The following is a 21,958-nucleotide window of genomic DNA, read 5'->3' as shown; positions in this document are numbered from 1 at the left end:
TTGTATAAACGAAAAAGCTGTCCCGTCGTGAAGTACTGACGCACTATTGGAGATTTCTATTCTCAATATATACAATTTCTCATTTCAAACTATGTAACGAGTGCTGCTTATGTTAGCATCTATTTTATGATTTTATTAACAGAGCTCCATGAGCCAGTCCGACATGAATCACTTGTATTTAATGTTAGAATAAACGTTCGTACTACAAACAGAAAACACTTCCCTTGAACAAATATTCCATACCCTATACCTATGTAGCAGTGAACATGCAATACACCCTATATCGAAGATGCTGGCGAAAATATGTGGAGCGCCACAGAACTATTGTGTTTATATATCATGTATACTGTGGCATGCAGAAACATTTCTCATTGTATTGTGCAAATTATTTGGAATGTTACATTTTATTCACGGGACATGTAAGGAATACATATATACTATTCGTGTTTGCAGAAGCACACAAAGAAGTCTGCATCGTCATCAATCCAGGATGAATGCACTTCAGGCGTGTGAGGGCTGTCTTTTAAAAGCCACCAGAGGAACGGAAAAACAAATAGAGTGAAATGAGTTTGCCTTCTTTATAGTTACAAGTTGCGTGGGGCGCCAAACCGACGGAGACGAGTTATTTTCAGTATTGTTATTATGGACAAACACTTTACATGTTTTGTTGTTTGTATTGAAAAATACAAAAATTCATTTGTGAATGGACTATATTATAAGTCACACGTACTCGTACACACAGACACATGCAGTACAGCTATGTATTATATAATGACTGTGGTCCGAGCGTGCTGTTTACGGTTCTAGAATGTTCGTATATTGTTTTCCTAATTGGAATGAATGGAATCGTTCCCGAAATATTGAATATTAATGAACGTGTTGTGTAGTACTCGATCCGCGTTAACGAGCACGCGACATTATGAATGACGTCTATTTATACCGAAGCTCGGTTTTATTTTGGAAAAGCTCTATTTTTAGTTCGCTCGTAACGATCTGCGATACCACTGATACTTCTTCAGACACATCTAATACACTCACGTGATATCGGTGGCGGAGTGTTTCAGTTCCCTCACGCGAACCGCAAGCATGGCCTTGGCTGCTCGCACGTGGCGGGCTCCGCGCTTACGACGCCCACCACCCCACTCCACCAGAGGGTCGTACACGAACGCCTCCAGCAGTGTGAGGAGGGTCTCCCGGCCGCGACGCATGGTGCGGACTACGTGCTCACACGCCAGGCGGAATATACCCTGGGAAAAATACATAGACTATCAACAAAGAGAACTCTAAATGTACATTGAAAGATAACACCAACTGTAGTTATTATACCAGTTATATAAAGCATATCATAGATGCGAATTACAATTACACGTTTACAGATGAGGGAAATATACGCCAACGACGACTTTTGATACAAAATGTTCTGTACGTTCATTAAAAAATATGAACGCGAGCCTGCACTGAATATATTATAGAGAGCTCTGTTGGCAGTTTATAATACAAGCAACGCCATTAGTTGGGCAGAAAACAACGGCGAGGATCTAAATCGCACAACGCGGACGTTTGTTTATAAATTTCTCGCTGGCTTTATCGTTGCTGTGATGACAACCTTAAAAATGAAATACATTTTGCAATGAGAGCATACTGTGAAATGTTTAGGTGATATAAAATAAAAAATAAAGTGACGCAATAAATCAGTAAAAAAAAACACATCAGCTTTATACCAGCTTTTACTTCGCTATATTTTAATTAAAGTCACAAAAATATGTACATTGCGTGAGTTGATTTGACGACTTAAATAATTCAGGTTTATGAAACTTGTATCCACATTAGGTAAACGATTATTCTATTATTAATAATGTTAGTGTATCACATTGAAGGCGCTGAGTATTCATAATGCGTATCTCTGAACAATTTTTCGTTCTCGTCTCTGGGGACGTGCGCCGCTGACGGAATATTATATCTCTATATCGCTCGCCGTATCGACCCACAAAAGAAACTGTGTAGTTTACATAATACGACCCTCTACACTACACTTATAACCGAAAGACCGCTGAAACTGGATACTATATTGTGAGTTATTTGTATGGATCGAACTCTTTAAATTTATATGTATGACTCTGTCATTCGACGAATCCGACCGGTACTATATGTACGTCAAAAGACCGACAGACTTATCAAAAACGACTCGAACAAAAACTATTATATTAATTGCTTTCCTGTCTTTTTATATAACCTTAACACCGTCTGTTGCATACCGTCACGGAGTGTAGTGCGAGTTAGTAATATGATTGTTAAACAAGTGGTTTCGTCAAAAGATTTACCTATATATAATGATATTGAGGGAGATCTTTAACACTTAGTTGAATTTAAGTACTAGTAATTAATAAATCAGTTTTAGAATGTTATCCGTGCAATTCGAATGTGGAAGCCTACGGAAGGCATAAATTGTATGCTTCATGTAAATTTTTATTCAAATCGACTCTATTTTTAGACATGGCACGAGTAAAGGGTTACTACTTTAGATGATACAAGTAATCTCGGACACAAGTCGTAGGAAATCCAGTTACATTAGTAATTAATAGGGAATGGAGAGCTATTAGAGTGGCTCTGGAGTCAGACGACTGGCGTTCACTCCGAGACACACTTTGTAAACGAAACGACAGAAAATTGGATAAAATGTTACATTTGGAGTTCAGCTCAAACAGAGCAGGAACCAGGTCATGGCGCGTGAAGGTAGGGGACAATCAAAGAAATATGTAAAAACGATATCTATATTTATAACAGAAACAAAACCAGATAAATTAACCTAACTATTTACAGTCTATAAACACCAACACAAGTATGACTATACTGAAGAATCATTTCTTCTTTAGGAACTTCTTCGCGAATAGAGTTGTCGAGGTTCTAAACTTTCTGAAAGAATATTTTGCACGGTTTTTATTTTTAACCGCACTTTTTGCAATTTCCAGAACCTTAGTTTTTTCTTTCATAAAGTATTCGATGTCTTTGTTCCGTTGATTATTTTCAGTGTAATTGTCGATAAATCCAGAGCTATCTAAATCATACTTTGAATCTACAGTGTCGTCCGAGAAGTAAATGGTTTGATCCAAAACGTCACAGATAATTTCTTCACAGGATAATCTAGAACTTGAAATATTAGCGAACGTGTCCTTTCTTAGGAGGTTCGGTTTTCTTGGTGCACATTCAGATGTTTTCCTTCTTATGCTCCTTAAATATTCTTCGGAGGAGAACGTGGTCGTTGGTAAATCTATGACGGCCGGAGAACACGTCCTCATGTCCTGGGAACTTTCCAGGTCCACAGGTGTTCCCCATTTGTAGTCCAAAGCACGAGAAACAGCAGTCAGATGCAAGTGAAGTTCCATGTTGTATTGTACGTGCGGTGTCACTGGGGACTGATTTAGGAATGATGGACTGTTGTTAAATTAGATCTATTTATATAACAGGTATCCCCCTCACATAAATATTAATTAATTAAGTTAAACAACAACCGTGTTAATGAATTGGGCAATTAATTCTAAATTAAATACAAATTGGGTGATTAAGGGCCAGTTAGTAAAGGGTTAATTTTTTGATTTGTTAACGATGTTGACATTACTTAAACAATATAATTAACAGCGCCTCATAATTGTTGTTATTACTTAGTTTGCTAATGCAATAAGTACGAAGATATCTCTTGCTGCTATAGAAATGAAAATTTAATGATGAAAATCAGTTTTGTTTGCATATTATAAATATATATTGATAGTAAAAAAATGAGATAACTTGTCAGATATTTAAGAGATATGACATTTTATAGAAGTAACTAAATAGGTCCAACTAAACATTTCCCAGTCTGCCGGAGACAACAGATTTAACCCTCAGATGACAAAGTGGTTTCGTCTGAAGGCACTCTCTGATATTAATAAAGCCTAATCTTTAAACTACGAGAAAATGTTGCTCATTCCTACACTCATATTTCATTATTTTGATATCACAACATCAGTCTTCCAAAACTAAGAGATTCTCAATCTATGTGAAATATTAGTCAAGAGTCAACGCGATATTCATTACTGTGTCAATATTTCTTCTTCTCTTTGTTAATATTCGTATCTGGGACACTGGAAACTAAAATAATAATTGACATTGCGACTGTTAATACTATGAGACATTCCGCGTGAGTTCAGTTAGCTGTCAGATGGTTCGTATAATAATACAAGACACAAATAAGACACATTTCTCCGCTTGTTTTACTTCAAACTGGAATGTTTTCATATATTGAGTGAGATTAAATCTTCCTCGACGACGTCAAAGCTTTCAGGCAACGCAGTCGGAGGCTTATAAAAACATGCATCAAATATAAGAAGAGGAAACGAGATGTGTAAAAATATTTTTAAAGCTCTAACGTTGTATTTGTAACATCTCTCCGACGACTGAAATAATGTCCCGCTCGTGTGTAGGAAATATTATTCTTTGATAACGACCATTTAAACTTTTATAGTTATATCCATATAAAAGGAGTACATCTGATATCACTGTGGGTTATTAAAATACAAGACTACATTATAATATATTTCCAGGTCTCTCCTTTAATTATTCTATGTTTAATTTTTCTATGATTGCTTTGAGTTGTGTCATTTTATTCTCCGAACGATAGTTCATCAACTGAATATTCTACAGTGTAGATGGGCGAACAATTCCCTCGAAACAAAGCGAAATGAACGCCGCCCCGAATTGTCATTATACCCCTGTTCATAAAACTATTCATGATAAAAACATACAATTCAACATTTCTATAAATATCGTAGAGCTAAAAATACATGAATTCAATAGTCCTTCAATTCGGCCATGATTGGCTGACAGCGAGTGCACCGCTGAACCCCGCGTCGCGTCGCCGGGATCCCTTCATTATAATGCATCTCACGTCTGTGAGATCAACCAACAGGCTGCTGGTGTACTTCATGTTTTACATGTATAATACTGTCGCGTGTCAACAAAACTCGCTCTATCGTATATTTTAAACGTCTCTATATCTGTCATGGAAACAAATTTAAAGCGGAATAAAGATAACAATTAGACAAAACAGTTATATAACGTATGTATAATGTCTTCCTACAACGTGTCTTCCAGCAACCCAATTCGGTTTTATTAATATTTTTCAGCCGTCTTTTTAATATTTGTACTAAGAAAAATGCCGGACATTGATTTTAATAAGTCTAGGTTGTATTCTAAACATTCCGTCTTAAATAATAAGATACATTAAGATAATTCAGAAAACTGGAACAGTTTTGTAAGAAACAAGATTTCTGAAACTTAATGTCCCTCAACAAGCATTATCGTTTCAAACAAAATATTATAAAGGAAATGAAGAAATTAAAAGAAAAATAAAATGTTGCCTTAATGCGAGCGAACATTAAAAAATGATGTTTGTCGGTACCAGTGGTGGGTAATGTGATATGCATCAGATCCCAGCAAACTACTGAGCGGCACTTTACACAGTCAAGTTTTAATGAACCCCCCGACAGACAACTTACACACGGACAGATTGAATTACACTGACCTAGCTGTTTGTGCCTTTAATGAAATTTAACAACTCTAACGAGATTTCTTTGTTATGGACTTTAATGATCTGCGATTGTGTTCAACTAACTTAGAAGAGAGTCACAAATAATATGCAACATGATAAATCTTGTATTTATTATATTGTCTAAAGCTTACTCCGTGTCCTCGCTACCCATAACAAGTATCTCATCACATGTCCCAGCTTCAACGTCCCGCTGGGCGCCGGCTATTGTTAACATTATTTAATTTTATAACACACATTAACTGTGGGAAGTTCGTAAGTAGCTTTCACAGTATATCTACAGTTATTGGAACGTAACGTAATTAATGAAATCGTTTAAAATGTGGAAACCTCTTTAAAATTATAAACATAAAATATATTATATGTGACAATAATGTAACATATTAAGTAACGCATCAATGCCAGACGATACGTTCCAGGTCTCGTATCTTTTGTAGCATGAGCTCACATAAACTTTGTATTTCTATTCCAAAACATAAACTACATTATTCGTGAAGGTTCTCGCAGATTGTTCCGTTACAATTCAATATTAAATTGGAATATTTCAGAAGAGTTATTTTTTTAATGGAGTATTAAAATGTATTTGGGTCGAGTCCCTGTCGTACGTTGTAGGTTTATATCCGAGGGTTGATGTGGGATACGATCCTGATAACATTAAGGATGGAACAGATCAGGTCGCTGAAGGGAGAGAGTGATTACCTTTACTGCTGCTATCCTATTCATTGGACCTATGTTTCTAACATCAAAAGGAGCAACATCATATCAGCCAGTCATGTCACACACATTATAATTATTTAATTGTTTCAGATAAGAAGCGGTTCCCTTTTGTTTGTAATGTGAAAGGTTGGAGATAAATCAAATCATAATGTATAAAATGTTCTCTTAAAACTGTTAAGTCTGTTAAATTGTGAAGATTAAATCTAGATTTTGAAGGGAAGGAAATTAAAAACGTTGTTCCCGTCTGTCTCGACACTAAACACAGAACAGATGCTGTGAAATAAATGATATTTAGTGTTTTTTGTTTTCTGAGTGTTCGCCTCCAATTATTTTCAGTGTGATCTGACTCTGACCTAGCTTTCTGGAAGTATCTATTAAATTATGTTCCAATCTATTTCGTACGACGTTTTAAAGATTTTAATGTATTTGCAGGCACTCGCTTCATAGATAGACAGCGAGTAAATTGTTTGTATTATTTAGAAAACAATAATAAAATCAAAAACCTAAATTAATTATCAATTTGTTTAAGTATAAAATACAAACGTAATACAGACTTAACTATTGTTCGAGACGTGATAGTGATGATTGTTTCTGTAATATGGAAGATGCTGTTAAACAAGAGCCTTTACTATAACGACATAACAGGGAGTACTGTAGAGTCCACTCTACAGTAGTAAAGTGACACAAACAATAACAAACTGTAAGGTCCCTATACTCCTAACTAGAACACTTCGTCGATAGTCCGCAACGAAAACTTCAACTGTCGATGGTTTTACAATTTGTTGCGCGCTCTCGAGGCGCCTCGACCCACTAACAAACACTACAGCACTAGTTCTCTCATAGTATGTGCTAACTTACCAAACAAACACATTACAGAATATGCATATGTCGGCGGAATTCATAATGAGAGCAAAGACGCATTAGGTCATTAGATGCTTCACAGGTTTGTCCTAGTTACGGATCAGTGACAGTTTATATATAAATCTGTAATAGTGATATAATAACGTGTCTATAACAACCAATGTGTATGTGTGTGTGTGTGCGTGTGTGTGTGTGTGTGTGTGTTCATCACACAACTGTCTATATAAAGGTAGATTATATACAGATTATGCCTTACACATATCGTCTTGCCGTATTTCAAATTATTTGCATCCCGACACTTGACTGACTGGAGTCATAATATAACAGGTATGTATAATGTATTCATAGTAGGTACCTATATGATTTCCGATGTGGGATACACTTCCTGTGCATGATTTCGATATACAAACTCCTTCATGGATCGTTCAGGATAATACATCGAAGGGTAAAGATGTGGCTGTATAGATTATTTAAGGGAAAGGGGTTTTAATCTCTGATCACAATGGAAGAAGATTGTTCGTCAGATCATCGGCTAACAAGACGCAATCAGCTTTGGGAACTATTTAGTTGTAACTTATCTAGTGGGTATGAAGTGATGTGAGACTCTGAGCATTCTTAACAGAAATATTATGTGCACATCATTAACTCCAGAACAAGATGTGTTGCTGACGATAAGACAACGTATTGTACAATCATAATATGTTATGTATTTAATTTATATTGCAATCTTAACAAATAGGTGCGCTAGTGTTACAAAGTAATATTTTTTAAGAAGGTATAACTTCATCTGCTTCGGCGTGGCGTGAAGGCAATTTAAGTTGTGTTATAGAAATGCACACAAACACACACACACACACACACACACATATATACATATACTTTCTCACCGCCTTCTATAATGATCCGTGTGATTTTTTATTGTAATGACAATAAAAACCAGTATTTTCTTTTTTCTGTATATATTTGTAATTGTATTGAAGGAAAGGATTTCCGACCGAAGCGTATTTTCAAGTTATCTCCTCTCACGAGCACGACACACTCACGACACACGATCAAATGTTAAAGCCATTGTAACAATATACTTAACGATGCTTCGATACATGTTCTCTTGTATTTTCTTGTAATATATAGTAACGTAAATTTTTTTCAAAGAGGGCGAATAAATAATATTCCTCTCTTTTATTGCAATGAAAAATTAAGACTTTTGTTGTTGTCACTGTAATATGGAGATAGTTGAATGTTCACCTTTTATTGATCCTGGCCGATTAATAGTTTCATTAAATGTAACCTAATAATAAAAGTGGCCAAGGTGTCCTTTTACTACAGAAAATTAAATATAATATACAAATAAATAACTTATTTGAAATGCTAGTTGTTTTATATAAAATGTCTCTAAGGTCAAAGTTTTTATGAGAATGATCACAGAATAGTTTGACTCGTAACATATGAAGCTGCGAGCCCTCCTCTTTCATTAGATCCGGTCTCACAGTTTAAGACAACGATCCTATAATATTAGGGTCAGTCCTATAAAACAGAGTGTTCCACCACTACCATCTGTTACATACAACACTTGTGACAATTTCCTCACATTTATTCATAATAATTAATTTTTCCCTTTTTTTACTTATACTACCTCGTGTGCGCGACTTCGTCCGCGAGTTTCGGTAACAAGTAATATAAGCTTCGAGTTATTAATGGTTATAATTTAATTTTACATGTATCATGCTCACATATAATATCAATATTTTAACATAGTTTTTTAGTGTCAGCTACTACTACTACTCTTATAATAAATTAATTACATACATACATTAAATAACATAGAATTCAAAACGAGAAAGTTTGTGTTACATAATCATAGTATTATTAATTAACCAACAAGTAGTATGTATGTATATTAAGTCTTAGAGTTATTCCTAAATTATTTTTATACCTCATGAACTAAATAATTACTTAAATTTATTTTATACGAGAACTAATTATTTTAATGCTATTATGATATTTCTCTATGACAGTTCCTATATTCATACATATTATACCCATATTACGAAATAAACGGGTGTCGCTGGCGAGCAGTGACGTGTGATCAGACCAGAGATGGTCCAAGATTTCGTTGAGCGTCTCTCAGCATCGCTAGCTAAACTTATTCTGTTGTTGATAATATATGTATAAAGCATAAACACATTCATTTATTCTGCTTAGTGTAGGTTAATAGTTTAATTAAATCAAGCCCTCCAATTAACTCTCCCAATCACGGTCTGATCAAACCTGGCTATTATTTTCATATTTCATCAAGCTAAAAATAAGAGACTCGAATTATATTACCAAATAAAAAAAAAATATATATTATGAGATCTGAAAGCTGGCGTATAAATATTTTTCTGGAATATTACCAAATTACATGAGAGCACAGGATGGGCCGCTCGGAGATCGTATATAGCATTCTTTAATCTAACACTATATCCTTATACTATCCTAAAATTACGTTTCATCTCTGGAGAACAGCCTCCTTCAAAAGTCTTTACTTTCCCCTCGATTAAGTCCATGATAACACAAAGATTTTTCTTTATATTTATAGATAAGTCACATTTACGTTAAAATATATAAAAATAAGTGAAAATTAAATTAAAATTGTTAATTCTTATAGCTTCAATTTAGTATAGCAGGTTTAAATGTAACTGTCTAAATTGTGTGCGCTCCTTTAATCCAAGTATTATCTGATATCTTCATGATTGTATACAACAGACGTTATTATTTATGTAAGAATATAATTTTAATGCTTAGAGAAACATCAAAGAATTCAATTACGGTACGTAAAGGGTTTGGATAAAGGAATTAAACCCGTAATAACGTAGAAAACATTATATTTATATTAATAGAGGAAACCTTTTATACGGAGTTTTAATAAAAACACCTCTTAATTATAATTTTTAATGATGATTTATTTATAAAAAACTTCTATCAATTCGTCCAGAAAATACAGAGAAGTTTATGAGTATAGAACCAAATTCACTTATTTCATTTAAAAAATTTATAGTTTGAGATGTTGTTTAGGACACAATGATCCAAGATTTTTAACAAAAAGAATTTATAATTTAAATGGATTTCAATTAGCAAGAATTATTTTAAAAATAAATAAAAAATTTAAATCAAATAAATGTTTCATTTAATCTACAACATACTTAATTTTTATTCATCCGTTTATTCGTAACAAAAATGAAGAGAACCCTCGTTTTCGACGTCGGTTAAAAACTAATAAGAATTTTTCAACGTTAAACAATGAGCTCAAAACTCGATTTATGTTAAAGGAAATTGGGAACAGTAATCCGCCGCTCCGTGAACGATGGACAAACGAGTAAAATAAATGAGATTTCTTTCTTATTATTTATTGAATGCCGCGATGACGACGACAATGGCATTATATACGTTCTATATAAACGACACCTGAGACGTAACCCAGCCGACTAACAACACATACTAAAGCCTGGAGCACAATGAGTAAGTTAATATAACTTGTTAATGTCCTAAAGCCTTCCCTAAAACATTAGCATTAAGCAAGTTGTCCCTCCATACACTCGTAATATACAGTATACTGTTAAATTAGGAGTCAGAACTTACAGTAGTACTAATTGTAAGGTTTCAACTGTACTCTAATGGCCAAGACTCGAGGACACACAACTGACAAATTTTGATTACAAACATATGATATCCACTGATATCTAACTGGCGATGATGTGTACAGGTAAAGTTTGTAATATTCTGTTATTTTTATAGAACCGGATAAAACTCTCGAAGTGTTTTTATAAAACAGATTCACTTAAAACGTCCAACAAAAGGACTTTCCACTACTGGGACATTTAATAATTTTCGGAATGAAAATAATATAGTGTTGAAAGCGTTCCATTAAATATTGGTCAGACTAGCTCTGCATCCATCACGCGGCCACAGTCGCAGCTGCAGCTGTCCTCGTCTGATGAAATAGCTGTAATTTACAATCACTGAAACGCTTCCACGCTACATTGACGAACAATAATATTTACGAATGACTGCAGTTCTTGTCACGATATTAAGCTATTAATAGTTGAACCTTTATATGACACGAAGCCAGTTTCCGATCGAGATATTTCTATTAATGGCGTCATATTGGTTTTTATTTTTGAACCTTCCGTCCTAACCGTCGAGCATGCTGTAAGGTTCTTAAAATGCGCAACAACTTTTGGAGCAGATCGATTACATTACGTTGTGGGTCAGGGAACACTTTTAAAAGACGGTTCGGCGACCGACGACAAACGACAGCTACCGAAACCAGCCGAACATTCGACACCCCTTTATAATGAATTGTAACAATAAGTACACCTATATCTATGATCGGGATGGGATGGGATGGGATGGGAAGGGGATGGGGTTACAATAATATGTGCAAGAAATAAACCGAATGTAACAGACCGGTCCGGACATAAACACGATACATGTGCTCCTGGTCATAGATATATTGAAGTGTGCATATTCGCGGTTATTATATTGATAATATTCTGACCTTATCCTTAGTACTTTAAACTCTCATTTACAATATTATTCCCAGCAACAATGAACAGCGGAAACCTGACCTGAAACTTAAAACACTCTCCAGATATTAAATGAACGCTAGAGTCCACAATTCGGATGTTCTGCAAGATGTTACTTTAATCCGCGCCTTAAAAACCTGCCTGCGCGCGACATCTCAAGTTGTCTAACCGTGTAGTTGTATGTTCAGCTGTGAGGCGGTAAACAGACGTTTAGTATTCATATAATATTCCTCACCACGCAGCCATCGAAGCGTGTTTTTCCGTGACTTCATTGGATGTTTATTATTCAGTGGATGTTAATAACACTTCAACGATTTATAAAAGAATAGATTGACGACGAAGCCGTCCACAATATACTTTAATAATTTAAAGCCTTCTTTATTTTTATATGAATTGGAAGCTGTTTATTGAGTTGAAAAGTCGCTGCGGAGCTTTTTATTGAGATCAGAATGATTTCGCAGTAGTTGTTACTATTATAAATTTAGGCAACTTCAACAGCTGCAAATCAAAAGCTTCGTTGATATTGTCAGATAAAGTATTATATTCAAGCCATGGTTTCAATTTATTAATGAGACGAAGAACAGATTTACGATAATAAATGTATTGGTGCTTCGAGATAATACAGCTCTGTAAATAATACCACTAAGTAACGACAATATCATTGTTTCTGTCAACTATATTACATATTATAGTAAGGTTTTAAATTGTTTAACCATCTACATCATTGTTTAAAGGAATCTAAGGAAATAGTTTACATTTAAAATAGTTTAAATTTATACAATTCCTATAAGAGTATCAAATATATTTAAAATCATTTCTCCTTACATATTCGTAAACCAGAGAGCGGAATTATAGCCAGGCGGAAGCATTTGAATTAAATGTAATTTATTTGCTTGCAGTTACTCCAAGTTATGTACAGTTTATTGTGTCCTCAAAACATTTAGAACATTATCGTATTACTAACGTTTTTTGAGGATGTATGACTTGTGTTGACATGACAGGTGTATGACTTCACCGTAAAAGTCATAACACAACTCACAAATGAAAAGATATAAACTAAAAATATCCATATTCTGAATATAGCCAGTGGGTGTAGCCAGCCGCAGCCGGAGAGATCCAATAATAGTCCGACAACGCGAGGTCTTTGCCAAGGACGAGGCGATCACGCTGTAGCTGTACAAATGGCAGTAGGTCGGTACACGATATATAAATAAACCGAAATTCATTAGTCAACGGTTAATAACTACGCCATATAAGTCCTTTGACATTAGGGTGGACATTAATAAGTGTTTAACGGCTCATTAAACATACGGAGCAATACTATATTTGTGTTAAAAATATATGTCACGGAGTGTGTGTGTATGTGTGTGTGTGTGTGTGTGTGTGTGTGTGTGTGTGTGTGTGTGTGCGTGTGTGTGTGTGTGTGTGTGTGTGTGTGTGTGCGTGTGTGTGTGTGTGCGTGTGTGTGTGTGCGTGTGTGTGTGTGTGTGTGTGTGTTTCACAAAGAACTTATGATAGTTAAACAGTTGCGAAAGAGTATCGAATAATTTTAACACGTAAACGTATTATTTTTTTAGTAAAATTTATATAAGATATAAAAATATTATTAAAGCGTGTATTCTCAAAAACCTTTGCTATCACTCGATGTAAGATAATTTGTTATTTTTTTTAATATGTTTTTAGTATAATTTGTTTCAATATATATTTTCTATGTATTAATAAGAAGAATGAAGAATTAAATAGTCTTCTCGGTGGCCATCTTTCTAATAATTAAAACAATTAAGCATTGCTATAGTAAAAAAGACCCTCCCGGGTGGTATTAGTGTTCAGATTTAAATATTAAAATTAAGTTCAGTCTGTAAAAGGTTACCTAAGCGATTATTTATCTAACTAAATATCCATTCTATTTGCATAAAATCTATCTTTAAAAGGCCCTTCGTCGTGCATAGAACTTCACTATGTACTACTTCACTATATATTTTATATTTTTATGGGCTCAAAATACACAAATTATAATAAACTTTCTTAAATGGAAACACTGTTCATAGAGACAACGCGTCCGCACACGGTTCGTAGCGAGCCTCTACGACGTATTTATAAGGTGCAAACATAAATATATATTATTGATTGAAGGAAATTTCTAATACTATAATTAATAATAATTTCAAAAATTCATGTTGCTGTCTGTACTGTTATCAATTATAACCAACCAACGAATCAGACTTTCTATAGTAATCGCGGCGAACACACATCTATTGCTCTATTCATGAACGCATAAACTTTTGGGAAATCATAAAATATATCTATTGACTATAACTAACATTATATTTAAATGTATATTTTGTTTCAGTGCGACATGGCGCTTTCAATTGTAACAATGTTCAGAACTCTACGAGGGATACGGGAAGAGAAAAGGTTTGATTGGTAAATAAATATGAGATAATAGAAATGCTGGGACGAGGGTCGGTCTTACGAGTGACGTCACACGACCACCACCGCCTCGAGAGACTTCTTGTGACGCTCAGTACATTTAAATACGATACTAAAGTTAATTATTTCTAGTTTATTAAATGTATTTATATTAATGATTTTATATTCATTCATTCTTAAATGACGTATTTTAATCACTTTAAGCATATTTAAATAAAAAATTGATTTTCCTATATACTACGTTGTTATATTATTTTACATTACACCTGGCTTCGGTTGCTTTATAAGAGACGTGATGAAAGTCCTGTACTTGTGAAAATCTAAGTTATAATCAGCAGGTTCCTTGATTCATAATAATAATAATTTGTTTATTTCAAACAATTTACAGTCAATTTGTTAGTTACAAAAAAAAAAGAATAGAACCATTACAACTATGTTAGTATAATAAATAATGATAATAAGCCAAAAAAAAATTATAACAAAAAAGGAAGAAAAAAATAAATAAAAAAACTGATAAATACTTTAAATGTTATCGATACCATCACATTACATAATTAACCAGCTGTAACGTCAGAGAAAACCAATTACTTTACCAATTAGAAATCGATTCACTTCTTTCATTAACAAAAAAACTAGTCTTGTATGAAAAAAAATATAGAAATGTGTTTTTCACTATTTATTTACAATTTACTTTCAAATAGTTCAACACTTTGATTTAAAATTACATAATAATAATTAATTCTTCTTCAAAATTCCCTTAAACAACATTTTAAAACTCTTCAGAAGTTATTATAGGGAAACAATAAAATATATAACACGCTCTGTGTTTGACGTTTGTCTATATTTTTCTCTGTAGTAAATAGTAGGGTGTGTTTGTCAAGGAGTGTGTGTGTGTGTCAACGTTTGTTCGTTCGTTACATATTAAAACTATAAATGAATCCGTTAGCAAAACTGCATATATTTAAGGCAAACAACTCAAGAATCCACCAATTTTAATATCGCATACTAAATGTTAGGAGACACTGTCTCGTGTTAAAGTATGAACACGCAATCTGTAAGTCAACATTTAACAATTAGATATAAACATATTCCGCGACCCTACCCGTGGCGGAATGCGACGCTTTAAACAAAAATATTACAAATTGCAAAAGCTCCAACACAACATGTTGAGAATTAAACGGATCTGATCTTATTAACAGCATATTATGCAACATTAAGTCTTAAATCTACTTATGGCTTAGAGAATCAAAGTCAAACTAGTCACTTGTGTACGAACTCATGTAATACAATTTTCTAAACGAACTCTCTTATTAAAACTTCCCCGAGGTCCTTTTGACCTCAAGAGTTAGGTAAAGACAAAATGTCCACGGTCGATAGTTACATTGCTATGAGAGGCTAAATTGTAATTCTACATGCAATATAAACAACGAACGATAGACCGACCTCCTGCGTTATAGTCCTTTAATGCTTGATAGTTCCCTTGTAATAAAAAATGTTATTATTACATTATAACAAGGGGGAATGGTTGGATTTGAGATATATAGCAAAAGTTATGTTTATACAACTAAAAATGTAAAACACGAAGCATCTTCTCGACTGGTAACTGTAGGACAAAATATATTTGAACCTAATGAGCGTGAATGTGAGTCATAAATTTGGACCCTACCGATAATTACATATTCACTACGTTTGAAAGACTCAAACACTTGTAGTGACACTGATGTATGATGATGATGCTTCCTCCCAAACGTGTAAACTCACGAACCCCTTGGAAGAGGCGGACCATAATTTGCATAAAAAACAAATTGGCATAAAGCGAGGTCGTGGTTCCCTTCTATTTCTGTTTCGATCGACATTTATTGCGGACGCCGCAAGTTTTCATCTCGGAAACTTCAAACAAAAATCCCGACCACAGTTGAGTCGGTTAAATCTATTGTTATTATTTGTTTATTGTCTTTGCGAAACATACTCGAGCAAACCGTCGCCGGTTCCGTCTACTTTCAGTATTTTGTTTGTAGATAGGAAAAGATCTAAACGTGTAGATACTTCAAGGTTGTATGATAGATTTATACCGTTAATCACCGGAGCCCGAAACACAATTTACGAACCGGTTATTATTCTAATGCTATTGTTATGTATTATGACGTATTTCTATAAAATCTTCAAGTAACACGCAGATTCCAATTTAAGATAGAAAATGAATCTCTATGCTCAATTATATAACAAAGAACTTCATTATGGAACATAAAAGGTATAAAGAATCGATCAAAACTCATCTAAAATATATCAGCTATTAAAGTAGGACTTTCCATATTAGAAAAAGGGAGGACTACTTCATAAAGGGAAAGATTATCTCCACCATAACCTGCAATCGCTTAATATACAATACGTATAAGTGAAAAAACCATTGCTAAATTACTTATAAATAAACAAAGTTTGAAAATTACATTTTATTTTAAATTTAATTCTGGAAGAAAATTTAAAATGTTATCTTTTTGTAGTACAATAATCATGTGACCCATCAATTCTCTTCACTCAGATGCATTTTTAAGTTTTGATTCAGAGAGACAAAAAAAAAAAAACAAAAAAGACTCCTTGTATTCTTTATAATTTATCCTAATTAATATAGTAACGGTTTGAAAATATGAAAACTTCATAATCAACAAATCGATACGATGTAAAAAGATTTCAAGAACTTACGTCTTTAACCGAGACCGTAAAGATAATCCAGAAAGCACTCACAGAAAAAAATTGAGATACAAACATACCAAAGTTATGATAAACTAGATTTATGTTTACTGAAAAAACAGTCAGTAATCATATCATGTTAAAATCACTTCCTGCGGCAACTGGCAGATGATTATACAATTAGACAGTTACCCGAACACGGAACACACGCACACGCAGATACACAGACACACCCACACGGACACATGTACCTAATACTAATTACAGCACGATCACATCTGTCAGCCTCTATTATTATAATCTGCGTATTAATTTAACAAATTCATTGACTTATAAGAATATTACTCTTCATGTATTTTGTATTAATAACTATTAATTTATTTAATGTATTATTAATAGTGTGAAGGAACTGTTCAATTTTTCTCTAACAATAAAACAAATACAATCAAAGAAGTTTGGTATTTCACAGATATATGATACATACATACATACCTATACACATATATATAGGAAACATTAACGTTTTTTTCACTTAAATACGAGGCAACGAAGATACAGGATTACACTTGTGAGGCGACACATGCCCGGCGTTGGCGCCCGACGTGAGACCTGTCCACTCCGACAATTATTACTGCCGCATCTTACAAGATAAAGGTACATTGATATTTCGATACAAATAATGGCAAGTTATCGACGGTTAATGTGTCGGGAAGATACTTAAACGTGAACTGAAAAAATTATAGAAATCTCAAATTCATCAACTAATAAAATCCATTCAGCGACGACACACAAACGCTCCTATCGATATCGCTACAGGAGTTAGTACATCACTATTAATGACACCTTCACTATTCATACAGTTCATGCGTTTAATATTTGATACACTTTCCAAGCCTGCAGCCCGAGAGCGATTTAGCCGTGACTCTACATGTGATATTGAATAGAGAGAATTATTCAAGAGACACGTAAGGATCAAATACTATACACTGATATACGACCCGATATTATTAGATTTCTATTTTAATATGTTAATATCTTTGTCAAAGGTCACATATAGTCGGCATGGGCTTGCTGTAAAGTTGAAAGAATGATTTATCAAACGGAACCTAACGGGAAGAAACATTACTTAACGGCGATGAATTAGTTAACGACGTCACTGACAACTGATATTAAACATCACATTCCCACAAAACAGACATCACATTACTACTTGCGGTTATATATTAAGCTATAGGTTGTCTCATTAACAGCACATGTACGGCTTAAAGCAACGTCAATTATATAATTAACGATGCCACAGAGACGACGGATTAACGAGATAATTAAAATGTATCGAAACTCGACTTTAACTGTTATTTTATACATTTATATGACAAAATGTAATTTCAGAAAGCGACTCATATTTGCTAATAGGAAAACAACATCCAACATTATTAAGGGTGAATGAACCGCTATTTAAACATAGGTTCGGTAATCTGACGAGCCGTTCACTACCTCTAAGAATTACGTCATATTATGACAATAACATGGTACCGACAACAACAACACACTAAGAAAAGTGAAAAACATTCTCATAATTTATTTAAAATATAAAATAACTGAAGTACTTTAAAAGCCGGGAAGAGGCGAGAATTTAATCCAGTGATAATTAGATTAATATATATATAATCATAAATAATATACAACATTTATGCCGACTCTAGTCTAATCTTAAGGTTTGGTATAATCTTAATTACTATATGAATGTAAAAATATTTTCATAAAATCCTGTTTCTATATTGTATATGTGTAAATATATACATCTGTTCAAAGAGAAGGCGCAAATGTACCTAATGTAAAAAGAAAGTATTAATGTAATCGTCAGTTTGTCTGCTAGAATGTGAAACGTGTTAGGTCGCGGAGAGCCTCTCATTAGCAGGTGCCTCTTGACCTGTTTAACCTGGTGATAGAAACAGTGAGGCGGTGCTGTACTTATATGTACATGCTAACGTGATATAACCATGAGATGAAATGTTAACAGATTTCATTTAATTTAAAATATAGTTGTGTCGAATACGAGGTCATTCGTTACAATCAAAATATACAAAACAAGTTGTGTCACTAGAAAAAAAAAACATAAAACTTATATTAAATGTGTTTAATACTTTAGATGTAGTATAGCGGCACCTCCAGAGAGCGTCCATGGGTTTTATCTCAATAATTATATCTTCTAATATTTCTTGTACAAACTCAGGGATCCAAGAATAGCACTGTCTATTTTTATAACCGCCCACACAGTCAGTGGGTACCTAAACAACCTAGGGAATATTAGGCATAATCACGTGCACTTGTATTAGCTATCGGAATTTCTATCTTCGATGAAGTACACAAATTTTAATAATATTGTCAACATGGAATTTTAAGGTATAAATATTCGTAAGCAGGAAACATTGTTCATTGTAATAGTCGTTTGGAGTGAGTGTATTGTGTGAATTATTAATTTAAAAACCAAGTTTAATAAAATAAATGTAAGGCTGCGGGAAGTTATAAATTATTAGTAGTTTACTTTGAACATGCGAAAGAAAGAAAAAACTTCAATTTAGAATCGTTTTTGCTAGCAAAACCTTCATTGTGATCGACTTTTCCACAGTGTTGAGACCGCTCTTACATTTGTAATCTTTTGAGTAAAGAAGTTTTAAAGGAAGCTTTGTTAATAATACCCTTTGATAGCTGCTTGCAGTTTGTATAAGAGAATTTAAGCGGCTTTAAAGAAAATATTTCATTAATTGAATTAATAGTACATTAGATGGTTTCATCGTCGTTAACTAACGGTGACGGATGGTTAAGAACGATAAATGTTCAGAGACATCCTATCAATCTGCTAACTAGCACCTACGCCGTCAGTTCCCATCCATAGACTAAGGATTGATATTTAGACGTTTCAAATGCTACATTTATAATCTCTCTATGTACCCGATACGTATGTTAGTCTTAATTCCATATTTAAGATACATCTCGTTTCACGATAATACATTTTTTAATTCTAAAAATTTTTGAAGACGTCTCAATTGTACGTAATTTTGTGTCAGGAAAAACATACATACACAATACATCACAAATCTCATAATTTGAATCCATTTTATTTTTAGTTCATATATAGTGTCTAATTGTCTTCCTGCCCGTGATACAATCGTTGTGTAAGCATATTATATTCTACTTTCTCATACTTGAAACGGATAATAGCAATTAAATTTTAAAATGCGACTCACGTAGCAGTAAGAACATGACAAGCATTCTTAAAAGCACTTCAACTTAGGAAGTTTGCAGCTGCTTTTAATACACATATGACAGATTTAGTTCACGACAAATATTTTAATATTCTTGTTATAAGCTAGATCAATATTAACCTAACCAATACATTATAGGCTGTATATAGTTTTCTGCGTCTGTATGTCATAGGTATGTAATTGGTCAGTGAGGTGTATCAAAACACTCGACCCTCGATTGAAAACCAATGACAGGAACGATCGGAGTCGCACGGAATGATTGTCATTCATTGGATTCAATCACAACGAGATTTGAAACGCCCCGAAAATTCGTAACGTCACGATAACACGGAAATGTCGTTACAAACATAACTGGTATTGGACATGTACCTCAAAGTACACACACAGCGCCAACATTAGCCACTCGATGGCCGCATTATGAGTCCATTCTCAGTATTCAAATTTCATAAACAGCTTTCATATTAAAGAGAGGCTGAATTAAAACATCCGGATGCCGACCTTAAAGTAGAGCTTAATTTCAGAGAGGGTGCGCGTCAAAGTAACCGCAACGTCGTTAAAAAACTCTCTGATGATATATTTATTTTCATAAGCACTAAGGGTTGTGCTGAACATTTTAACGAGACGGGCGTGTGGGTGCGCGGGGCCGACAATGTGGTATTGTGCTTCATAGCATAAATTTATAATACCGCTTAGAAATTCGATACAGAACTAGCGACGAACCGTGCGAGCTCTCAAATAGATTCTACGAAGTCTGAAGGTCCTACATTGTACCGGATAATACCAAGGACGGACTTTAACGAGACCTGTTCAATTTTATATTTGCGACAATTAGTTGTATATCAATAATAAAATAATCTAAATAAACAATAGCAGTCTACTTGACTTGAACAATCATATAATACTAACTTATATTTTATTCAGAATAACTGTTTTATAAATTTAAATATTAAATGAAGTAAAAACTCCAACAATCGAATCTACAGTCAGAACCGGATGTTGCTTTGTTAATCCAACAGTAACTTAGTTATTATTCACTATTATAATTTAAGTTTCAATTCCATCTATAACGTGGAATCATGAAGGTGAGATCTTTCCCGTCACCTATAAACCGACTCCCATAATATTCAAAGGTCCGTTGAAACGACTTGGCGATACCTTTTTCCTGTCGGGCCAGCATAGGCGTGAAGCAATTCTATATATATACATACATGCCAATGAGATAAAAAGCTATAAAGGACACGAGCAGGATTCGAACCTGCACTACCACGAATTAACCTTAAAGTAGGTTTTCTAGTGAGCTTTCTTATACTACAGTCGCTAAAAATTCAAGAGTTCTAAGCATGAGGTATTCTTACAAAATCTCAATTATTCTAGTTGGGAATAATGGTCACTATAAATAAATAGAAATTGAATACAAACATAAAATAATAAAAGAAACCAATTAAATATTTTTTTTAATTCCAAGCGAAAGGTGTGACAATTAATAGTATGTTAATTAAAGTTATGGAGCCCCAAGGTTCCCCACAGCTGGACTTAGGCCTATACAAACTTCTGCTACGACGCACGGTCTTTTGAAGAAGAAAAGAAAAGAAAATAAAACTGAAGCATTCTCACTCACACTGGTGTACTAACGTTTCCAACAACGTTCAAAGCATAACCTTTAATTAGAACTGTTTATCCAATTTAGAAGGAAACTAAGATTCAACTTATTTTCTTTTATCACACTAAAAAGCTAACAGTATTATTTCACTGTTCTACCTTCATAATTCTTCTGTTTGTTTAAGTTCACCCGAAGAGCCCATTAGGAATGTAAAGCTAATAAAAATAAATTATGAGTACATAGATCAACC

At 33.8% G+C, this 21,958-nt stretch overlaps 1 protein-coding gene across 2 annotated transcripts in view; it reads right to left on the bottom strand.

Moving 5' to 3' along the window:
* LOC116772702 (serine/threonine-protein kinase SMG1) overlaps positions 1-21,958 on the bottom strand; it is a 64,833-nt gene that overhangs the window by 7,122 nt on the left and 35,753 nt on the right. For both annotated transcript variants that reach the window (XR_009752783.1, XM_061522197.1), the window contains exon 2: positions 1,039-1,247. Coding sequence is in view for 1 of the 2 variants with exons in the window: in XM_061522197.1 (XP_061378181.1) it covers positions 1,039-1,247 (209 nt within the window). In the remaining variant the exon portion in view is untranslated. The remainder of the gene's footprint in view (positions 1-1,038; positions 1,248-21,958) is intronic.

This window comes from Danaus plexippus, chromosome 12 (assembly GCF_018135715.1).
Source record: "Danaus plexippus chromosome 12, MEX_DaPlex, whole genome shotgun sequence".
Classification (NCBI taxonomy): domain Eukaryota; kingdom Metazoa; phylum Arthropoda; class Insecta; order Lepidoptera; family Nymphalidae; genus Danaus; species Danaus plexippus.
Note: the sequence above shows the minus strand (reverse complement) of the source record. Positions and strands in the feature narration are given on the sequence as shown.